At 33.5% G+C, this 20,862-nt stretch overlaps 2 protein-coding genes across 2 annotated transcripts; both read right to left on the bottom strand.

The window, feature by feature from the left end:
- Positions 1-713: 713 nt before the first annotated feature.
- LOC25482853 (RNA helicase aquarius) lies at positions 714-12,201 on the bottom strand. The gene is made up of 14 exons (XM_013611454.3): positions 11,600-12,201; positions 10,964-11,053; positions 10,301-10,363; positions 9,545-9,631; positions 9,264-9,407; positions 8,804-8,964; positions 8,220-8,454; positions 8,007-8,117; positions 6,298-7,368; positions 5,893-6,156; positions 4,792-4,977; positions 2,750-3,904; positions 2,245-2,592; positions 714-1,337 (listed from the first exon to the last, which is right to left on the bottom strand). Exons 1-14 carry the CDS (start codon positions 12,011-12,013, stop codon positions 1,029-1,031), a joined length of 4,638 nt encoding a protein of 1,545 aa, XP_013466908.1. The 5' UTR covers positions 12,014-12,201; the 3' UTR covers positions 714-1,028.
- A 7,140-nt stretch (positions 12,202-19,341) lies between these two features.
- On the bottom strand, positions 19,342-19,939 carry LOC11429280 (nuclear transcription factor Y subunit B-4). The gene has a single exon (XM_003589718.2). It carries the CDS (start codon positions 19,928-19,930, stop codon positions 19,358-19,360), a length of 573 nt encoding a protein of 190 aa, XP_003589766.1. The 5' UTR covers positions 19,931-19,939; the 3' UTR covers positions 19,342-19,357.
- Between the last annotated feature and the right edge of the window lie 923 nt (positions 19,940-20,862).

The raw sequence follows: 20,862 nt of genomic DNA on the forward strand, positions 1-20,862 counted from the left end.
ATAAACTATGAGTCTTTTTATTGTAGAGATTACCCTTTCTCCACCACTCCTTCCGACCAACTCAACTGTACTTTCTTTGTTCAAAAATTGTATGTTCCTTTAATATCAAAATCAGAGTGTTGGTTGTTCAGAAAAAAGATATCTGAATTTTAGACGGTATACATCACTTTTAATATAGTAGTAGTATTTTTCACTTTATATTAATAGTCATGATGGATACAACAATTTTTTCGATATATCATTGTGGGATAGAAGAAATAGTCGATTTTTTTCATTGGAAACTGTTCAAGGTATTATCAAACACCAGACATATAGACAGCTCTCCCAACATAAATTTGAGCCATAGTTCACCAAAGGTTGTAGAGAACTAGTCACTTTTGCTAAAACCAAGCAATAATCGGCTGCCTCATGGTTTAGAGATATAAATATTTATCTAATCAATATTACTAGAGTAGTAGTTTATTGGAACTTATAGATCACTTTTTTTTTTTTTTTTTGAGGGAGATCACTTGAAAAATAGGTAAATACTCATTTTGATCATTGAATTTGTACGAGCAATAATCAGTTGTCTCATGGTTTAGAGATATAAATATTTACCTAATCAATATTACTAGTGGTCTTTTTTTTTTTAGGGATACTTTGTTGGTATTTTATAGGGATACTTTGTTCCTGGTTGGAATTGAATTTAAGAGCCAAATTGTAAGGCTTATGTCTTGCTTTCTAGAACAGCCGACAGACCAAAAATACAGAACATCCAATTTCTAATAAGGAATATATATTCTACAGTAAAAATTCATCAGTGCATCAAAATGTGATGGACAAAAATTGCTTCCTGACCAATAAACCCATCCATAGTAGACTAACAACAATTGTTACTAACAATACACTAAATCCTCAACTCCACCTCACTTTTTAACCTGAACATGAAAAAACCTCATTTTCTATTGCTACATTTGTCAGTTCAGTATTGATTTATCTTGACATTAGGAATCCGCACAACCCCTGTTGCTTTGTTTGAAGGGCTTCTTCTATGGTGCTATGCTCCCGTTTTCAACACCAGCACTACCATCAACTATAGTACCATCTTCCATGCTCCTTTCAGATGGTATATCTCTGGCAACATGGTTATCAACAGTTATAGCTTCACTGCTTTCATGTTGCTCAGGCATATCAGTGTCTGCAATCTGCTGCCTGTTTTGTACCGTATCTGTATCTACTGACTGTTCTTGATGAGTATCCGCGGTCTGCTGCCCATTTTGTACCAAATCTGTACTTACTGATGGCTCTAGGTGACTAAAATAAGATCCATTTTGCTCAAATTGAAATCTCATTTTCTCCTGGAAACAATAAAATAATTCATTGGTTTTTTTTGGAATAGAAGAACCCAGAAACCATATATGTTTTTTATAACAGATTTTATTAGTAGAGAAGATTGCCAACACAGGAATGAAATCCGGATAAGACAAAGCAAAGAACAATAGACAAAGATCAAAGCAACAAAAACCACTAGCACAAAATTATCTAATTTCCTGCACTAACATCTGATCACTACCCTTCCTGAATTTAGTACAAGAGGCAATACTTTATCTGGCGATGGGCAAACTGCACTACTCTGTAGTGTATCGTTTTGAAGCATGACTTGTATTTTTATTGATATTGCCATGGCACGACTTGATTTAAGAGATACCCACGCTTCTATTTGGTGTAATCCACATCACCTGTGATGTTTCCCTAATATGTTGCAGAATTGAGCAGTTTGCATTGTTTCATGTTCTGTTCTTATGTTAAGACGAAATGGATTTCTTGTCTTCATAAATTTCTTCTTTTATAAAAAAGATATTCGGATAAGAATCAGAATGACTGAAAATCATTTTCTAAGGTTGATGAATCTGAATCGAGTCCCCGACAACACGCACACACACTTCAGAATAATAGCCACACAAATTATATTCACGACCAACGGGAACACGCCAGATACTCCTGGCTGCATTTCATAACTTATTTACTTTTTTTCTTTCTAAACCTTCATAAATAATAAAGATGGAAACAATACAGTAATAAGATAATTTTCAAAGCATTAATTCCCTATTTTGATTTGATCTCTGTTTTTTCATTCAGTTTATACAAAAAGCATAAGTTCTGTTATAACCATGCCATGTTCTATAACTTTCAATTTTTGTCATATCCTTGAGTGTCATGATGTATCTGAATATTATGTCTAGTATCGTGAGACGTGAGACATACCTGATACAACCTGTCTATGATACTACTCATCTCTTCAATGCCACTGACGAGATGTACATGATGCCTGGGCCCAGGATCTTCAGCATTCCGTTCAGTATATGATGTAATCTCATTCATATTAAGGGCAAGATGGTCTGGTCTCTTGAGAAGAAGCTGAAATGTAGGCTGCAGCTCATAGCACTGTTCAAAAAGGGAACGGCGGCAAAAGACATATAAACCAAGCCGAGCACGTGACATGGCAACCACCAACCTCCTTACATCACGTAGGTGACCAACAAATCGAGTGCGCACAAGAGACAGCAGTATAAAATCATTTTGCTGACCTTGAAACTTATCCACTGTAGCAACCTAAAACAGTCATAAACAGGAACATTGTATAAGGAAGATAGTAGAAGTATTCAAAAGTATTGAACTCGAAATTGACACCGCCTTCATAAAAGAAATCATAAATGGATTTACACTAAAACATAATTTATACGTAATGGATCATGGATGCATAGCATACCTTGCTTGGTGCACCAATGAAGTTATATGGAACACATCTCCTGTTTATAACATCGCGGATGAGAAGTTTCTGGCCATTGTAAGTGGTCAAAATTGATATCTTATTGGCAGGATACCCCAATAAACGCATGTATATATAAACGCTGACAATATATTCAGCTTCTCCCTCGTTTTGGTAAAACCATGGAGATGGGGTTGTCTCCCCCTTACCATTGTGATCTGGAACATCCACTAACTGATAATCATAAGCAAATCCAGCATTTGCCCTATTGAATATTGCTTCCTCCTTTAGAAAAGGAAGGTCTCCCAAGTCTCTGTATCTCCAGTTGTAAAGTTTGGCTATACTTGGCCTGGCTCTTCCTTGAGCATTTAGTTCAATGTAAGGAATGCCCAGACGGACAAACCTGGTAAATAAGCTCTGGTCCATGTGGCTGTACTTTTGGAAAGCCATATTTTTCACAACAGGAGGCAGTTGGTGATGATCACCAATTAGAATGCAGCGTTTAAGCCGTGCGTGGCCATCCTCCTGCCTCTGGAGTAACATTGGAATGAAAGTCTCAATTTCTAAAATTTGGGCACTTTCTTCCATCAACAAGTTATCATACTTAAAACCTAGCTGAAGGAAATCTTTCCTCTTTAGAGCGGCATGGGTACAAGTCATTGCCACAATCTTAGCCTGCTTAGTCATTAAGTAGTTAGCTCTGTCTGCTGTTGACTTCAGTAATTCAAAAGCCCGGCACTCTTCAAGTTCTTGAAACATAGTCTTCAGATGACGAAAGCACCCCAAAGCAGCCCGCATGTCTTTCTCAAAAGACTCACCGGTAAATACAGGATGTGGTGTGTCACAGAAGAACTCTTTGAAGGGAAAACGATCTCGAACAAATGTTGGCTTTTCTTTATTCTCGGCGCAAGCAGCAAGAAATTGCTCCCAGCGTGAATAAACATGAAGCAACCAGAAATACCCTGCAGTTTCGCAAGTGTAACCCACATCCTCTGGCAACTGAAGAGATCTAGCTAGCCTCTCCACTTCACTTAGCAGTTCTAACCGTCTAACAAGCATAGCATTGACGCGACCTTGCCGACTAAAATCAAGATCAGTAGCAAGCTCTTGTTCTCCCTGACCAAGTCGGAGAAGATAACGGGCAGGTACATCTCTCTAAAAAAAAAAGAGTAAAATTAAAACCATAAACTTCTGTACAGAAGGAAAGAGAACTTTAGTTACTAAGCACGCCATCAGACTCTCAAATGATTAGTATAGGTAAATCCCAAGGGGATAAACAATAGCAAAGTACTGGGCAACCTTCAGTAAAATTAATTATTAGTTGAAACCAATTCAGAAAATGACTGAGATCTACTGCATGCATTGCTTCTTAATTTAGTTCAACTGCAAACTCTAATATCTAATAATTAAAGATATTACATGCATGATATTATGATGATCTCATTAGTATTAAAAATATTAAAATAAGTAACCAAAAATTGTATTATGTAAGTTACTGATTGGTATGATATATCTTACTTAAAACAATAGTTCTAGTACAAGACTCAGCTCATTAAGACTCAGCTGATTGGTAAAAATTAATTACTAGTGTAATCCAATAATGATGTAGCCCAGGAATTTCTTAATTTGCGTGGAACAGGTATTGTATAAATAACAAAAAATTGTACAATATACAAAGTTACTGATTAGTTTGATATATCTTAATTCAAGCAATAGTCATTTGACATCAAAAGCTCATGCAATTTAAGATATTACATGCATAATGGCCTTCGCTAGTACAAGACTCAGCTCAACATTAAGATTATTAGAGTCGTTTAATAATGATATAGCCCAGGAATTTCCGAAACTACATGGAACTGGTATTACATAAGTAGGTTAGGCAGATGTGGAATAAGGTACAGTGTAGGATGATAGAAGTACTCCGTAAATATTACACACCATGCACTACCACATTAAAAGCTAAACAAAATTCGAATTAAAAAATCTGAAAAAAAGAAAGAGAAAAATTGAACATAAATCAGAGAAGTAATCAAACATCATACCTGCATTATCTTCTCAAATAGGTCATTCAAAGCTTGATTTGAATGAGTAATTATTAAGGTTCTCTGAGAAGGACAGTTATGATAAAGAACATTTAGAATTTGTACAGCTGTATCAGTCTTTCCTGTACCAGGTGGCCCAACAACCATAGTTAGGCCAGGCTGAATACCTGATATAATTGCTTCAACCTGAATATTCAATGTTTTTTAGTCAGTTCAGAATTTACAGTGAAAATATAATATTAAGAAAAAGGAAAAAGTAAATATGAGTGAAGTACAAGGAAGGCGAACTGCAGCTGCAATTAGAGAGAGACGTAGTAATAATAGGTCGTATTTAGTAAGAATGTTGGACCCCATACTTTTTACATTTCTCTCTCTAACTGCACCTGCGGTTGCACAGAAGGTGATCCAAATCAAAGGATAAGGAAACAGCTGACGGAAAGGCACAAAAATAACAGCAAGCCAACATGGCCCAAATTAAATAAATAAAAAACAAAGCTGTCCAATTCTATTGGATATCAGTAGTGGAATTTGCTTTGAAATAGCCACCAACAGAACATCAAAAAGAAGTGACGAACATAATCAAATACATGAGAAAAAACATATACTCAAGAGTCATGAAAAACATGACCCTCATTTCACAATACTGATGATACTCAAGGGAAATAGGATGTGAGTTGTGATTCAAAATATGATGTATATATCACAATAAAATAAAATAAATGTGTGATCGATTAAGAAATGCTGCTAAATAGCTATGTGGAGGTAACCCTCCACGGCCAGCTTCTTAGAGGGACTATGGCCGCTTAGACCACGGAAGTTTGAGGCAATAACAGGTCACCTTCCATTAAGCATATCTGCCCACTTTATAGGGCAGGTTTGTTTTATTATTTTCAAAAAATATAGTAACCAAATAAACAACTTCGATGTAGCATTGTGCTAGTACTTTGCGGAGGCATCAATTTAGCCATCTCATTCACAATAACTTGGATTCCATCAAATTTCACTATTCTATGGGGATAAGGGGGCACAATGGTTTAACAGATAACACTATTATACATAAAAAGTCACATCATGCAATTTGAGTTCAAGAGCTGAGTGCACCTGTGTGGCTGTAAATCTAACTGAATTCTGCTTTGGCTGATCTTGAGGATATGGACCAGGGTCAGGAGGAGTATATGTCTCAATTACCAGTGTTTCTTTCTGATGATTAGTATCAACCATATTGATATCATTTGCTGCACCAGAAGTAGACACTGCCCTCCCAGGAAGGGCACCATTGCTTCCTTTGAGCGTCCGAGGAATCTTGATTTTAAAAGGAGGGCTTGGGTTCAAGTTCTCAGTGCCATCATGATTTACGAAAGTAACCTGAAAGATACAGACAAGAAGTAAGCCACAAGTCAAGTCAATATCTTAATTTCATACCATAACTCCCGATAGAAGATAACAATCATATCCATGCAAAATAATAATAATAATAATCTATAAATCTGAAAATGAAATACCAACCTCATAATCACCAAAACTTCCTTTCAAGTGATCCGCATCTAAAAAGGTATCTTTGAAATCTACTGTTTCTAATAGATCAGGTAATAGTTTAGACCCACTAGTCCACTGAGCATCTGAAGGATCCCCATAACCAAGAAAAATATTCTCCAACCATTTAGGAACAATACAGTATTCATTCATCAAGTCCCTTATTGATTCTAAAATTGCTTTAAAATTGTTTTCTTTTGGCTTTCTCCTCATTAACACATTAAATGTACCATAAACATCTTCTCCCCCTTTCTCAGCAATGTTATTGACATCCATGTGGTACTGTGCTGTATCCAAAGCCACTGTTACTGTTCTCAATTCTCCCTTTGGTGGCTTCCAATCCTCCCGCTTAATTTTACCAGAAAAATCATTCATAAGGGTCCCTTCTTCATCATGAATCTCAATAATTTCACACCCCCGCACATACTGTAGGCCAAGCTTCTGTGGCACACTGGCTTTGTTTTCTTCTTCTGCACTAAGAGGCTCAAATGATGGGCGAATAGTTAGTAAAAACAATACATCATGTTCTTTTAGTGCATCCCATTCAGATCTAATATGGGATCTATAGCTGGAAATGCTATAGGTAACTTTTGCAGTCACAGATGATGGCTTGACTTCTCCTATGTTGGGTTGTTTTACTTCAGCGATCCTGAATTCTTTGATTGGTACACCCATTCTTGACCAACCGCGAAAAGCAGTTTCTCCATCAATGTTAATATATGCAAGAAGATGTGGAACAGCTTCCTGAATGTCCTCGCGTATCTCATATGTTGATTCGAGTCGAAAGAGATTAAAATTTCGAAGAAGATAGTCATGTAATGTTAAAAATTGTAAGTTCAGCTTTGGTAACGCTAAACAACCTTCTCCAGAATAATTTATGCTTGGTACAACACTTTCATCCCACATAATCTGCTCGTTTGGATAAAGAGGAAGAGCATTGATAGCTTCTTTTTGAGATTGTTGCTTCTCAAAATAAGACACCATTATTTCAATAAGAAAATCCACCCTCTCTGACCAGGGATCATCCTTAGAGACCAGTTTGAGCTGCATAAAGACACAATGTCAGAAATGACAGAAACAGCATTGAAATTCAAAGTATTGCTCAAACTTGCAAGCATTGTAATACTATTTCTAAAACTACTCACCAAAACCAGTATAAAAACTATGTCAGTTGTTTAATAACACTCACAATAGCTAGCCCACTAACAGTTTAAATATACAGAAGATCGATTCCACTTCTAGTATCATAACTCTTCAATCAAAAGTAAGGAATGAGGTATGCATTTAGAAAGGAGGGTTAAACAAGCTTTTAAGTTGAGATCGAACTGAATTAGGTACAGTAATTATCTAGATAAGTACAGTAATGACAACTGAATTGAAAGAAGAAAAAAAATCCTTTGCCTTCTGAACTTGATGTATTTCTCATTTCGCACAATTCTCACCAAAGATGTGGACAAAAGGAGGGGAGGAGGAACTAGTAATAATATAGAGCATGACAGGAAGAATAAGTGTACTTTAAATGAAGTCATTGTAATTACAACAGCAATTAAAACATTGTAACAATCATTTCTAATTCCATTTCTATTTGTGAACATTTGCATGCGGTACACGGAACAACTGAATATCCAAATCAAGATTATAAAAAACAGAGGAGCAAAGAGTTGAACATATTAATCACACACCTTACAGCAAACCAGATCCCTTAACTCCTCAGGAGAAAGAACAGACAATTTCTTGGATAGATTTGCCCGCGTGTGAATTGAACCAATGTTAGTCAAAGCAAGCTCCCGCAGCTACAACCACAGCAGAAAGAAGAAATTATTATAATCAGATTTTACTGACAAGCATGATATCAGGGGGAGGTAAGATTCATTCAGAATTATATATGCACATACCTTGTCTATCTTTTTAAATGCAAGTAGCTGGAATGACTGCAGTCGGCTGTAATGGGATTCAACAACCTCATGATCTGTTAACTGTACCCCAGTATGATCATTAATCTCAAACCCTTCATAAAATTGTAGTAAATCAACCAACTGGGCAAAAAGTTTCCCCTTTTCATGCCTATAGAGTGCACTCAGATGGCATTTGGCAACAACAGCTACATCAGCCACTAGAGGTCTCAAATACCTATAACACATGAAAAACAGAGTAGAAGACATATTAAGAAAACTGAAAAATGTTCACCCTCTAAGATTACAAAGAGAAAAATGAGGGCTGCCTAAAAGTATTCTTTCTTCATCAAGTCTTCGAAAAATTGAATCCAATTTTCACTTCAACCATAGTTGCCAAGAAAGAAAAAGATAATGTCTAATTCAATCAGTAATTTAATAAACCATTTATATCACTTGAAAATGCAAAAATATGTATAAATTTGAAAATTTAAAATATATTAAATTAAACACAGAACCCATAAGTGAGAGACAGTGGATAAACTTTTTTTTTTTTTTAACAAGAGTGGATAAACATTTTAAAATACCTTCTTGTTGCCAATTGACTCAAGAGGTCAATAAGAAATTCCATAAACCTCTCACAATAGAGGACACAAGCATCATTAATTAGCCACGAACCAGTCTCATTAATTAGTTCATCATCCTCGCCAGACAGCTGTCTCTGGTAAAATACCTGTGAATCCAGTATCTAAATAGAAAGAAAAAAATCAAGAAATTCAGACTACTGCTTCCAAGTTAAATTATTTGGCTTTTTTTTTTAATGGACAAAACATTCGGTTGTTCACACAAAAAATATATATTAATTAATATTTTAAAAACGTATATTATTATTTTTTTCTCTTATCATTTTTCAAGTATATATATTGTGTTTAAGTACATATGTGTGTCTAAATAGTATGTTCAAATGGTTGTGAATATCATGATCTTCATAAAATAAAATAAAAATGATTGCTGTCTATAGATTCAAAGTGCTTAACAAGTTACAACCTCCAGAAATTCTTCTATAAGATTTCTCAAAAACGTCACTTCAACTGTAGTTGAAGGATCCAAATGCTTTCCCCCTTTCACAGGTTCCTTCTTTAACATATTTTTCCATTTCTTGACCAAGCCTGGATTAAGACAAAGCTCCATCTGCATGTAAGAAGACCGAAGACCCAAAATGCAGTTAGCATACAAACAATAATATTTAACATTCATCACAAAATCTTAAAAAAATAATAAGTTTAACTGTGGTAATAATAATTCATCTTCAAAAGAAAGTGTCTTACCTGAAAACGACCATAAGACAAACTGAACCAGGACTTCAAATCTGCTAGTCTTAACACTGCCTCGTTAACAACCTCATCTTCTAAACTCTGCAATGCAAGATTATTAGTTCAGCTACAGTAAACAATGACAATTCTAAAAGTCTAGTTGGATAATTAATTATTTTGATGAGAATGAGAAAGGAAATGGATGCAATAAAATGACCGTTCCAAAAGTCTTGTAGGATAATTGAATAACAATTCCATTTCATTCTTTTATTGGACTTGCCTTGTCAATTTTTCAAGCAGGACCAACAGGCAATCATTAGCGAAAAGATAAATCCTAATTTCCGAATGAACATGCTTGGGGTGGGACAATGGACCAGCGTAGTACATATTCAGACACAAGAATGTGACTTTAGAATTTACAAATTCTTTCTTCATCAATCAGTCTTTCTTCCATTTACCAAGAAATACTGACCTAATTTTTTGAATTGAATACAGTAACATTCTACGATGATGCAGTTTTCTACAAAATGAAAAAAGATCCCTTATCCGTCTCACTTTTGGAATCTCTGGCATAATAAAAAACAAAAGAATGGAAAATTTGCTGAAACCATAATGATTATGCAAAAATATGGCAATTCTACAATAATGTAAGCTCGTTGTTCAACAAAAACTGATAAAATAAACCTGTACACCAACTACATAAACATGCATGATTAAAACCAACAACATTATGACTTAAGGCCTAGAGGATTTAGTACAGTGACAGCATACCTGAAAGGCATTTATCATGAAAACAAGGTAATTTGTCTTCTCTGCAATATTCAGTTCCCTTCCCTACAGTAAGATTTTAACCTAAGATTCAGCAACATGTCACAATAAATATATGATTCAACCATCAAATACCAGCTTATCACGTCGCCAAATAAATGGAAAGAGAAAGAAAAACTACCAAACACTTGAAAGCCCGACTAAATAATCAAAATAACAAATGTTAACGTAACAAAATAGTGAAATCCTAAAATCTAGCAATCCATAATAAACGAAATCATAACGTCTCGAGATATGCTGTGTAATAACCACAAAACATCCATCATTGTCGAAATATGTGAAATATCATCTCAAACTCAAACAGAGAGAAACAAACATATGACGCAACCATGAACATCAGACACACAGCTACACATAGACACCGGTAATAATTTGATTGACAGTAGTCAAACATGCCTTCACTAAAAGTGCTACATAGGAAACAATAATGCATATAGAGCTAGATAAACACTGACATAAAAACACTGGTAATTATTTGATAAAATAGAAGTCATTGTATGTAATCACAAGTTTCAATGCAGTGCGTGTCAGACACCAACACTTCTTCAATTGTAAGTGTCGCACTACATAGAAAATAATAATGCATAAAGATAGAGAGATAAATACCTCCTTTAAGCGAATAACCCTCTCGAGAAATTCTTTGAAAACGTCTTTCCTATCATGGAAGCAAACCCAAGCAGCAACATTCTCTCTGAACTGCAATTCACACACAAACACAATATCTCCATAAAATTTTCCACCCACAAATTAAATTCACAGGAAATCAAACATAAAACAAACAATAAAGAGATTAATTTCTATGCACCGACAGTGTAAAAAGTAAAAACTTTTTTACACACGAATCTAATCAAATCACACCATAATGCCACTTTTATAGCTTAGTTCCTGAAATTTCTCCAAAAATATCCACACGACTTGGGGCCTGTTCGGATTGGCTTATTTGAGCTTATCTACTGGCATAAGTTTCGTGAGACTATTTTGGAGAACTTATGACAATTTGCATAAACTTTTATCAACTTAATATAGCTTACAAAAACAACTTATAACAGATACAAAAACAATTTAACATTATTCTATCTTTTGCTATAAAAATAGTTTCTGCCAGCTTATACATAAGCTCTTATCATGATAAGCACTTGCTATAAGCTGTTTATTCAAACAGGTCCTTGATAGTGTAAAAAAAGTTACACTGTCGTCGGTGTAAACAAATGAAATCCAACAATAAAAGAATAAAAAACCAACCTTCTCATTAACCATGATAATAATCGACATAACATGCTCAAAACTCGCAGTTTCAGGATCAAAATTAACCCAAAGATAATTCTCCAAATACTGCGAAACCTCCAAAATCATAACCCTCTGAAGCGGAACAGGCTTATTATTCCCTTGTCCTTCTTTCACCAACAACTCCGTTTCATAAATCTTCTTAACAAGCTCACCATCAAACTCCTTCTTCTTCTCACTACCTTTCAACCAATTCGATTCAGCAATCTTCGTCAATCGATCGCGTTGAATCTCGGAAACCGTGATGTTGTTCGGTAAACCTCCTCCACCGGATTTTTGACTCCATTCTACTGGCTTTGGTTCGGCGAGGGGATACTCTGCGACTCTGTGGCGACGGAAATCGTAGGTTCCGGTGCCGTAAACCTTCGTCATGGTAGGGTTTTGCAGTGAAATTTGGGGTTAGGGTTAGCGAAATTAGGGTTTTGTGGTGGATTACGATAAACCCTAACTGAATTTGAGTATAGTGATGAAGAAAGAGTTGGCACTGGTTAGTTAGTACTTAGCAAGTGTTTGTATACTGAGCTGAAAGAATGATAACCGCCTATTCTCTCAGATTTGATTGTTCTTCACTGCAAAAATTTATATTATATATATAAAAAAAATTACTCATTTGGACTGTATTTTTTTTTTTTTTTTTAAGAATATCCTTAATTTTCAATAAACAAATGGATAAAAATAAATTTAAATATTAAAATAAAAGTGTAACAAATACAAATGTTTATTTTTTTTTTAATATTTAAAAAATGTAACAAATTAAATGAGTGTATCTATACTTACTTTTTCGTTATCCAATTATACCCTTAAGCAACAATTTTCTCTATAATAAAGATTGTTGTTGATGTCATTCAAAAAATAAGAATTTAGATTATATATTTTTGTTGTATGATTGGTTTCATTGAAATAGATAATCATAGTTATAATTTGAAAGCAATATATTCATATGAAGAAAACTTAGGTACAATTCCTTAGATGCATTTCGTATGGTTCTTAACTAAATTCACCATGATTTCCTCAAATCCATAATTTTCTCAAAGTTTATTATATCCAAAAAATATGTATTTTTAGTTAAGAACCATACGAAAAACACCTAAGGAATTGTACCTAAGTTTTCTCATATTAATATATAAAGGGGTTTGCTAGGATACACTCACTAGTTTTTATGTGGGAGTGTTTTAGCAAAGATATAACTAAAAAGTTGTTGAATACACCTTAAGGTGAATGTTGCTAAAACACATCTTCTAAAAAATAAATGGGTGCATGTTAGCAGCTCCTATAGCCATTTACTAGAATACATCCATTTATTTTTAGAAGGTGTGTTTTAACAAGTTATAACTAAAAAATAGTTAAATGCACCTTAAGGTGTAGCTTGCTAACACACTCCCACATAAGAACTAATGGGTGTGTTCTAGCAAATCCTATAGGCATTTGCTAGAATACACCCACTTATTTTTTAGAAGGAGTATTTTGGCAAGTGAATAACTAAAAAGTGGTTAAATACACCTTAAGGTGTAGCTTTGCTAAAACACTCACACGGAAAAACTAGTGGGTGTGTTCTAGCAAACCCATATATATATATATATATATAATTTGGTATTATAATAATTTTTCTACTTGCATTTTTCTGTTGGAACAAAATGTGTTTCACAATAAACCTTAATGAGTTTTGATGATAATAAGGTATTAAAAATTGTCAATTGGTTATTGCTAATATTTGTTCAAGTGTACAGGACCATAGGCAAAGTTAATCAATTTCAATAGGTCTTGGAAGAACAATAGAGAGCAAAGGAACCCAAAGCATCTGAAGAAAACTGTGTCTGAAGCTCTAAAGTGGTTCTGAAGTAACTAGTGCCTCTAAAGTGATGACATCATCAGAAGCAGAAGTTCATCAAAAGCAGAAGTCCATCAGAAGCAAGATTTCATCAGAAGCTATATCATCACCAGAAGCTACAGTTGATCAGTAAATTTAAACTGAAGTTTCAAAGGAGCTGTTTTTCGTTCTAACCTCGTCTAAAAGAACGAAGAATTAAAAGGGAGGTATCAACGGTCATTTGAAAAGCACTGGGTGCTTGTCCTTCTTTATCAGAGTTGACAAAGTACAAGTGTACAACCACTACCTCCACTACTCTGTTTCTGTCTACGCTACAAGACAAGACAACAGCTCTGCCTGCAGAAATGTTCCTTCAAGATAGGAATGAATTTGAAGTTGATCCTTCATAGGACTACACCCAAATCAGGCAAAAGATTACTGGTGGATGATCAAAGGAACTCAACGACTCTTTAGACGTGCTAAAAATCTCAACGTCTCTCTACTCACCACTATATAAAGGAGTGAAGACTTGAAGATTGGCAAGAGACATCAACACAAGTTAAAAGCGCTAAAACTCTGCCAAACTTGATTACAAAAAGCACTTTGAATTTCTGCACTGATTTGATATATCTTAGAAATTCTTAAGTCTAGAGTCTTTATTGCATTGTATTGTGAACACCACTGATTGTATATCAAGTGTTCAAAGTCAAACATTTTTTGTGTAATTCTGTTTGATTAAGAAGCCTCTCGCCTGCGTGCTTGAGCATTAGAAGACTCTTGCTTTAGTGCTTGAGCATTGGAAGTCTCTCGCCTGCGTGCTTGAGCATTTTGAGAAGTCTCATACTTAGAGAGTATTGAGCATTTGTAATCTGTGTGATTATTAGTGAAAATCTCCTTGGAAGTGCAAGGGGGACTGGACTACTTCCGGTTTGTGGAATGAACCAGGATAATTGCTTGTGTCTCTCTTTCTTTTCTCTGCTCTGTTTTATTCCGCTGCATATCTGATTCTGAACATTACATCAGAAGCACTCTCAACTAACTTCTGAATTAATACCAGAAGAAGATTTATTAAAGAGAAAAAGAAAACACAATTCAACTCTCCTTCTTGTGTTTTTCTCACCTTCATTTTCTACCTGTAACATGCATTTTTCAATCAAATTATTATAATCAATAAACTAACATAACTTATTTTTAGGTCTATTTATTTTGATATCATATGTCCAGAATTTTTAAGATCAATCAACCTACTAGTAGTATATTATCTAATAGTCTTTTTTTTGAAGAAATATTATATAATAGTCTATACACTCATTGATTCAATGTTTTTTTTTCCGGTTGATTTATAACTGTACTTTTGTTTTTGAGATTTTTTGGCAACTGATCTATACATCTAATGGTATTATACTGTATTGTATCTTTAAATTTATTGACCCTTTTAAAATCTTAAAAATCCATTAAAATCTATATCATGAATCCATTAAAATCTTGCAAAGAATCTTGATTGTAAAAAGTCTTTTAAAAAAGTCTTTTAAAATCCCACAAAATCAATACAATCCAACAAAGTCTTTTAAAATCTTCAAAAAAATTTCTATCAAAACAGTCTTTTAAAATCTCAATCCAATACACCCCCTAAGAATTGTTAATTGAACTTGATTTTTTTTTTTTAATGTAGGAACAAAAGAAGGCCATCGCCTCCTAAAATCTAAAACTTTCATTTATAATAGATACTTTTTTGAATAATTTTTCATTTATAATATCTATATGTACACTTTTTTACTTAGATCGTATGATATATATATATATATATATATATATATATATATATATATATATATATATATATATATAGTATCAAGTGAGAGGACATCTTATTATGAGAGATGAGAGGAATAAAAATTGACCATTAGATTAATGTGTACGATCCAAATTAGAAAGTGTACATGCTTGGAAAGAGCGGGTGCGGTTGTAGTGCATAAGGAAATCCTTATGCACCCTGCATAAATCCAGAAATGGTTTTGGAGTATAACTCACAGAAACCATTTCCAAGGCAAAATGGTTTTGGCATAATTTTATACAAATCATACTATAATTTATGCAGGGTGCTGGAAACCATTAAGTACATCTAATGGTTTTGGAGTACAACTCACAGAAACCATTTCTAAATTTATGCAGGGTGCATAAGGAAATCCTTATGCACCATAACCGCAACCGGAAAGAGCACGCAATTTTTCTTTCTATCTTCTTTCTGCGTAAACCCTTCTCCATCCTTCCTTATCCTCTACGGGGTAAAACCTTCTCCTTGACTATTCTGTGTACTTTCTCACAACAAACTATATCAATTAAAATCTCCTTCTTCCAACAAATATATAGGCTTAATACATGCTTTGGTCCCTTAACTTATTTTTTAATTTCATTTTGGTCCTCTAACTATAAAATGTCTCAATTTGGTTCCATAAATCTTCTTTCGTTTACCATTTTGGTCCTCTCCGTTAGTTTATTTTCAAAAACAGCTAACTCTTGTCCACATGTCATTTAGGCTGTGTTTGGTAACACAAAAAAGCTAGCTTATAGCTTGTTGGACTAGCTTATAAGCTTGTTTTGATAAAATGAAATGTGTTTGGTAAAAAGTTTTTCTCACTAGCTTATAGCGTTTTTAAAGAAGCTAATCCAAGTAGCTTTTTAGCTTATAGCTTGTAGCTTTTTATACTTTCTTCCCATTTTAACCTTTTCTTAATTTTATTTTATTTTATTATAATAAAAAAAACTACCCACTATCTTCTTAAACTAACTACATTTACCATGTATGGTTTTTTAAATTTTCTTGTCTACTTTTTTGTTTTTTTTTACTTTGCTCATAATTCATATAATATATAATTTTATATAAAATTTATAATAGTGAAGCAAGTTTAGTTAAATAAAATTCATAAAAATAAAATAAAAATTGTTAAATAAAAAAATTTGATTGAATTCATAAATACATTTATTATTTTGGAAAAGAAAATAATTTAAAATATATTTAAATATTTAAAAATAAATGTGTTAAGTAATAAAAATTATATATATGATATTAAAAAAAATTAACAAGCATGTCCTTTTATGTCATTTTATATTTATAGTCACTTCAACAGCTAATTTTACCAAATACTTTTAATTTTAATCAGCTAACTTTTCAATTATAAGCTATCAGCTATTAGCCATCAACTATAAGCTAGCTTTTCAGCTATCAGCTAGCTTATCAGCTATCAGTTAGCTTATAGCTTTTTTTTTACCAAACACGCCCTTAAGATTGATGATCAAGGGTTTGATTTGAAAAGTACACAAGTATACAATGGGCTCACAACATATGATCATTTCTATTTTTCTTGATTTTCCTAAAAATAAAAATTGAAATTCACCATCAATCTTCATCTTCTTCCCTCTTAATCTCCCAACTTCATACAAAAAAAAAAAAAAACAGCAACACAAAAATTCATACCCAAAACAAAAACTGAAACTACAATACAATTCATCATCCATTTTTCTCAAAACAATTCCAACAACATATTCAAGATTTTAAGTAAATCCTCTATTTTCAACAGCAACAAACAACAATTTCTTCTTATCATCAACAACAACCTTTTCAACAATCACAAACACTTAATTTCGACAACAAAAACCACAACTTTATCAACAATTGCAGCGAGTTCTACAACAACAACAAAATTTACACCCATCACTAGCTTCTCACTTCTATCTTCATAAAACTAAAAAAATAAAAGCCCAAAATAAAAAAAATAAAAAAAAGGCATTGAGACGAGTAAGAGGGACAAAAAGCCAGATATGGAAAACGACCCCATATTTTTTTTTTATTCCTAATGCATGCTATTTTATCAAATATAAAATTGGCTTGATAGAAATTTGAAATTTTTTTCTTCAGATTTGTGGGAATAGAAAATGTATATTTGGACTTTGATATGTGGTAGAGATAGGGTTGTCGAGGATTGAAGAGATGGATTAAGTCAAAAATAAACAATAACTCCCTCTTCATCAATGACATGAGTCACATAGAGGGAAATGAGGTTTTGAATCTTAAATTTTGTCACTGTTGTGTTGCTGAGGAAGTTGAGTTTCTTGAAGTAATGATTTTAGATTTTCATTACTAATGATTCTTAGTTACACCCTTAAGTCAAAAATAAACAACAACTCCCTCTTCATCTTGAAGTAATGATTTTAGATTTGAATCTTAGTTACTTCCTAGTTCGGGCAGGTTTGCACCGATATTAGATTTTCATTGCTTCTGCGATTCGAGCAAGATTCTCTAGTGCTGAACATGATGAAGTGAATAAATGAAGAAGAAGATGGAGGACGAAGATGAATTATACAAGGAGGAGACGAGGTTTTATAACCCCTTATTTTTGGGTTAGAGATTAATAAGATGATGTTTTTATATTGTTGAGTCAAACTTGCCAAATCACACCCTTAATGTGCAAATAGTTTTTTCACGGTTTGTCCAAATATATTTTTCAACATGGACGGAGGTAGTAATTTAAATTTTGAGTTTGGCCAAATCTAAAATTATAGGATCAAATTTATATCTTTTATCTTTACCATGATTGTTCCTCCGTCAAATGCCAACAACTCAAGACGTACCTATGAGACCCTAGTTAAAGAACCATAAAAAACTAAATTTTCTTTTAAAAAAGAAGCAATTTTTAAATTTTTTAGGAGAAAAGTACATATTTTTATGAGTTTGACTACATAAGTATTTATATTTTGTTTCCTTAATTAGTGTCTGGTAGACACTTTTTAACGGTTTCCATTATATGAAATTTTGATCATCCTCTCACTTCTCTCTAGCTTCTCACCAAACAACCACTGCCCAATCTTCCCTCTTTCCAAATTCAACCATTAAGATGTAGTCATTTCAACCGGTGGTGCGACGAGAGATGTTTCACCGCACCACCTCCTTCCCCTTTGTTGGGGTTTTCACTCCTTTCCTCCGACAATCTCCAGTCCCCTTTACTATTCATCCGATGTGGCCAACTTTGCGTTGCCGTGTTTTGATGGTGTGAGGATGGTTTGATTTGGATTCGTGTTTTCTGGTGTTGGTTGATGAATTTTCGGGTGGTGAGTTAGTGTGTGGTTCATTGCTGCGTCAAGGCCTTTGATTTCTAGTTCCTTTAAGATCTGTTGAGATCTGCAGATTTCTTGGCTTCCGATTCGCCGCTTTCACGCCAATGGTCTTGGGGTTGTTTTGGTGTTTCTGTTTGACCAAAAAGGGTCTGGTCCGTTTAACCAAAAAGGGTCTGGTTACTTACATATTAGTGTTCTTATGTGTTCTTACGCGTTGTTTGCTCTAAAGAGTTTTATGCTTGTTGTTGTTCAGGGAGCTGTTGGCGCTTGGATTTTGTTCCCGTGTTTGCAGTCAATCCATTTGCCATATTTACACTCTAACTGTTCTTTGTAAATGTTCACTTTTCATTCTTTTTTGTAACCTTGTTTCACGCACGTACGCGAGTTCGTTGGGTTGCGCCTGTGATTAGTGAATTTTTGTTTAGAGTAAATCCTCTTAGGCTGATTTATCATGATATTCCCGTTTGAGTTTTCCTAAGTCAAGTCCTACGTCCACCCGTCTTTGTATCTTTTTCTTTTTATTTAATATATTTTTGTTTTGTTTAAAAAAAAATTATACCAATGTAAAAAAACAGAAACAAAGTATAGAAAATACAACTCAAATTTAAAATTAAAAAACAAAGTATAAAAAATACAACTCAAAAAATTAAAATTAAAAAACAAAATAAAAATGAAAGCTAATAAAACGAGCTATACCCCATGCATGAGTTTGAATATATAACTTGAACTCATTTATAGTAATAAGACACATAGTCATATCTTACCATATATGCATGCAACTAGCACTCATACATCAATCACATATTATTATTATGATTATCACGTTTAAGATGAAGAAAATTACAATCAAAGTTTGGTACAAAACTAGCAGAAGAAGGAGCAGCATCATCACCACCATCTCTATAAAACCCTTGATCAAAATCAAAACCATAACCATGACCATAACCATTGCTATTATGATTATTATTATTAATTAGAGGAAGTGGCATTGATGAAAACGATGAAGAATGCTGCTGCATTAATGGAAAAGAAGGAGGCAAAGCAAGAGAAGAAGTGCGTCGAACAGAAGCAGGTTCACCTTCACTTTCACGGTAACGTTGAAGGTAAAATGTTAAAGGATGAACATAATCATCAAAACCAAGTTTCCCCATTGCCCATAGTATATCTTCTGCTGTAACTGTTTTTCTTTGTTCTCTTTGGCATCGATCGTTTGCTTCGGATGTTATGAAGCTTATGTATTCGGATACACATTCTTGAATGGTTTCTTTTGCGTCGTCGGAGATTTTTGCATGCGACGGAAGAATTCGTCGCATTATACGAATCACGTTTGCTATTGGCATGTACTGGTCTTGTTCCCTTATTCCAGCCATTGATTCAAGTTACCTGAAATTAAATTACTTCAAAAATAGATTAAGAACATTTTCTCAATATTTGTAAAAAAAAATAAAAAAATCTCAATATATAATTTGGAAAAACCTAGTTTTTGTGACGCTTTTTGTTTAAAAAAAAAACATGTTTAGTGCATGTTTGAATTGAAGTTTAGTATGAAGAAATCAAAATAGGTCAATGTAATTTAACAAAAGTTACATGCTTCGAACAAAATCATGATGTCACCGCGATTTCTCTTAACTCACTAACAAATTTAATTTTAAATCGAATCTGCAAATAAATATTGAGACAACATCAAAATAAAATGTGGATGATGTAGTCTCAATCTTTGTTGCAAGAACATAATAATTAAAAAAAATTATGGTATTACCACTTAGATTAATCGTACTTCAGTTGCATATTTTTCTTAAGATCAAAACATGATTTATAAACTATTTTCTAAATATGATTTTCACATAAGATGCATGCAAATGAACAACATATATATATATATATATTTACTTTATACAAAAATAAAATAAAATGAATAAGTTTTTTGTGATGTGAGTTTTCAACATTGTAAACACAAAAGACTATCAAAACCAAAATAAAATCTAAAAAATTATGGTATAGCTATGGCTCAAATTAAATTTACCTTCACCTTGCTACATATATCTTGCTAGTGAGGTTGTTGCTCTTAGAAAACGTTGATGAACAAATATGTCTAATGAAGGAGAATGGTGCATGCATGTATAAGGTAACAATAGTGAATAAGAAATGGACAGAAGGAGAGGAAAGGGTGGATGAAAATTGAGAAGAGAAGTGATGTGATGGTGGGTTTATTGAGGAAGACTTTGATTTGCATGTGGAATGGAAGAAGATTTATTATAGACACTGACATTTTATCATCACGCGTTCAACTAAAGAACCAATG

The sequence above is a fragment of the Medicago truncatula genome, chromosome 1 (assembly GCF_003473485.1).
Source record: "Medicago truncatula cultivar Jemalong A17 chromosome 1, MtrunA17r5.0-ANR, whole genome shotgun sequence".
Classification (NCBI taxonomy): domain Eukaryota; kingdom Viridiplantae; phylum Streptophyta; class Magnoliopsida; order Fabales; family Fabaceae; genus Medicago; species Medicago truncatula.

Coding starts and splice junctions, on each gene's coding strand:
- LOC25482853 (XM_013611454.3), bottom strand. CDS start 12,013: ATGACGAAGGTTTACGGCACCGGAACCTACGATTTCCGTCGCCACAGA. Junction 10,364..10,963: donor GGGTTATTCGCTTAAAGGAG/GTATTTATCTCT, acceptor ATCTTACTGTAG/GGAAGGGAACTGAATATTGC. Junction 7,369..8,006: donor GGGATCTGGTTTGCTGTAAG/GTGTGTGATTAA, acceptor GTCTTTATGCAG/CTCAAACTGGTCTCTAAGGA.
- LOC11429280 (XM_003589718.2), bottom strand. CDS start 19,930: ATGGCTGGAATAAGGGAACAAGACCAGTACATGCCAATAGCAAACGTG.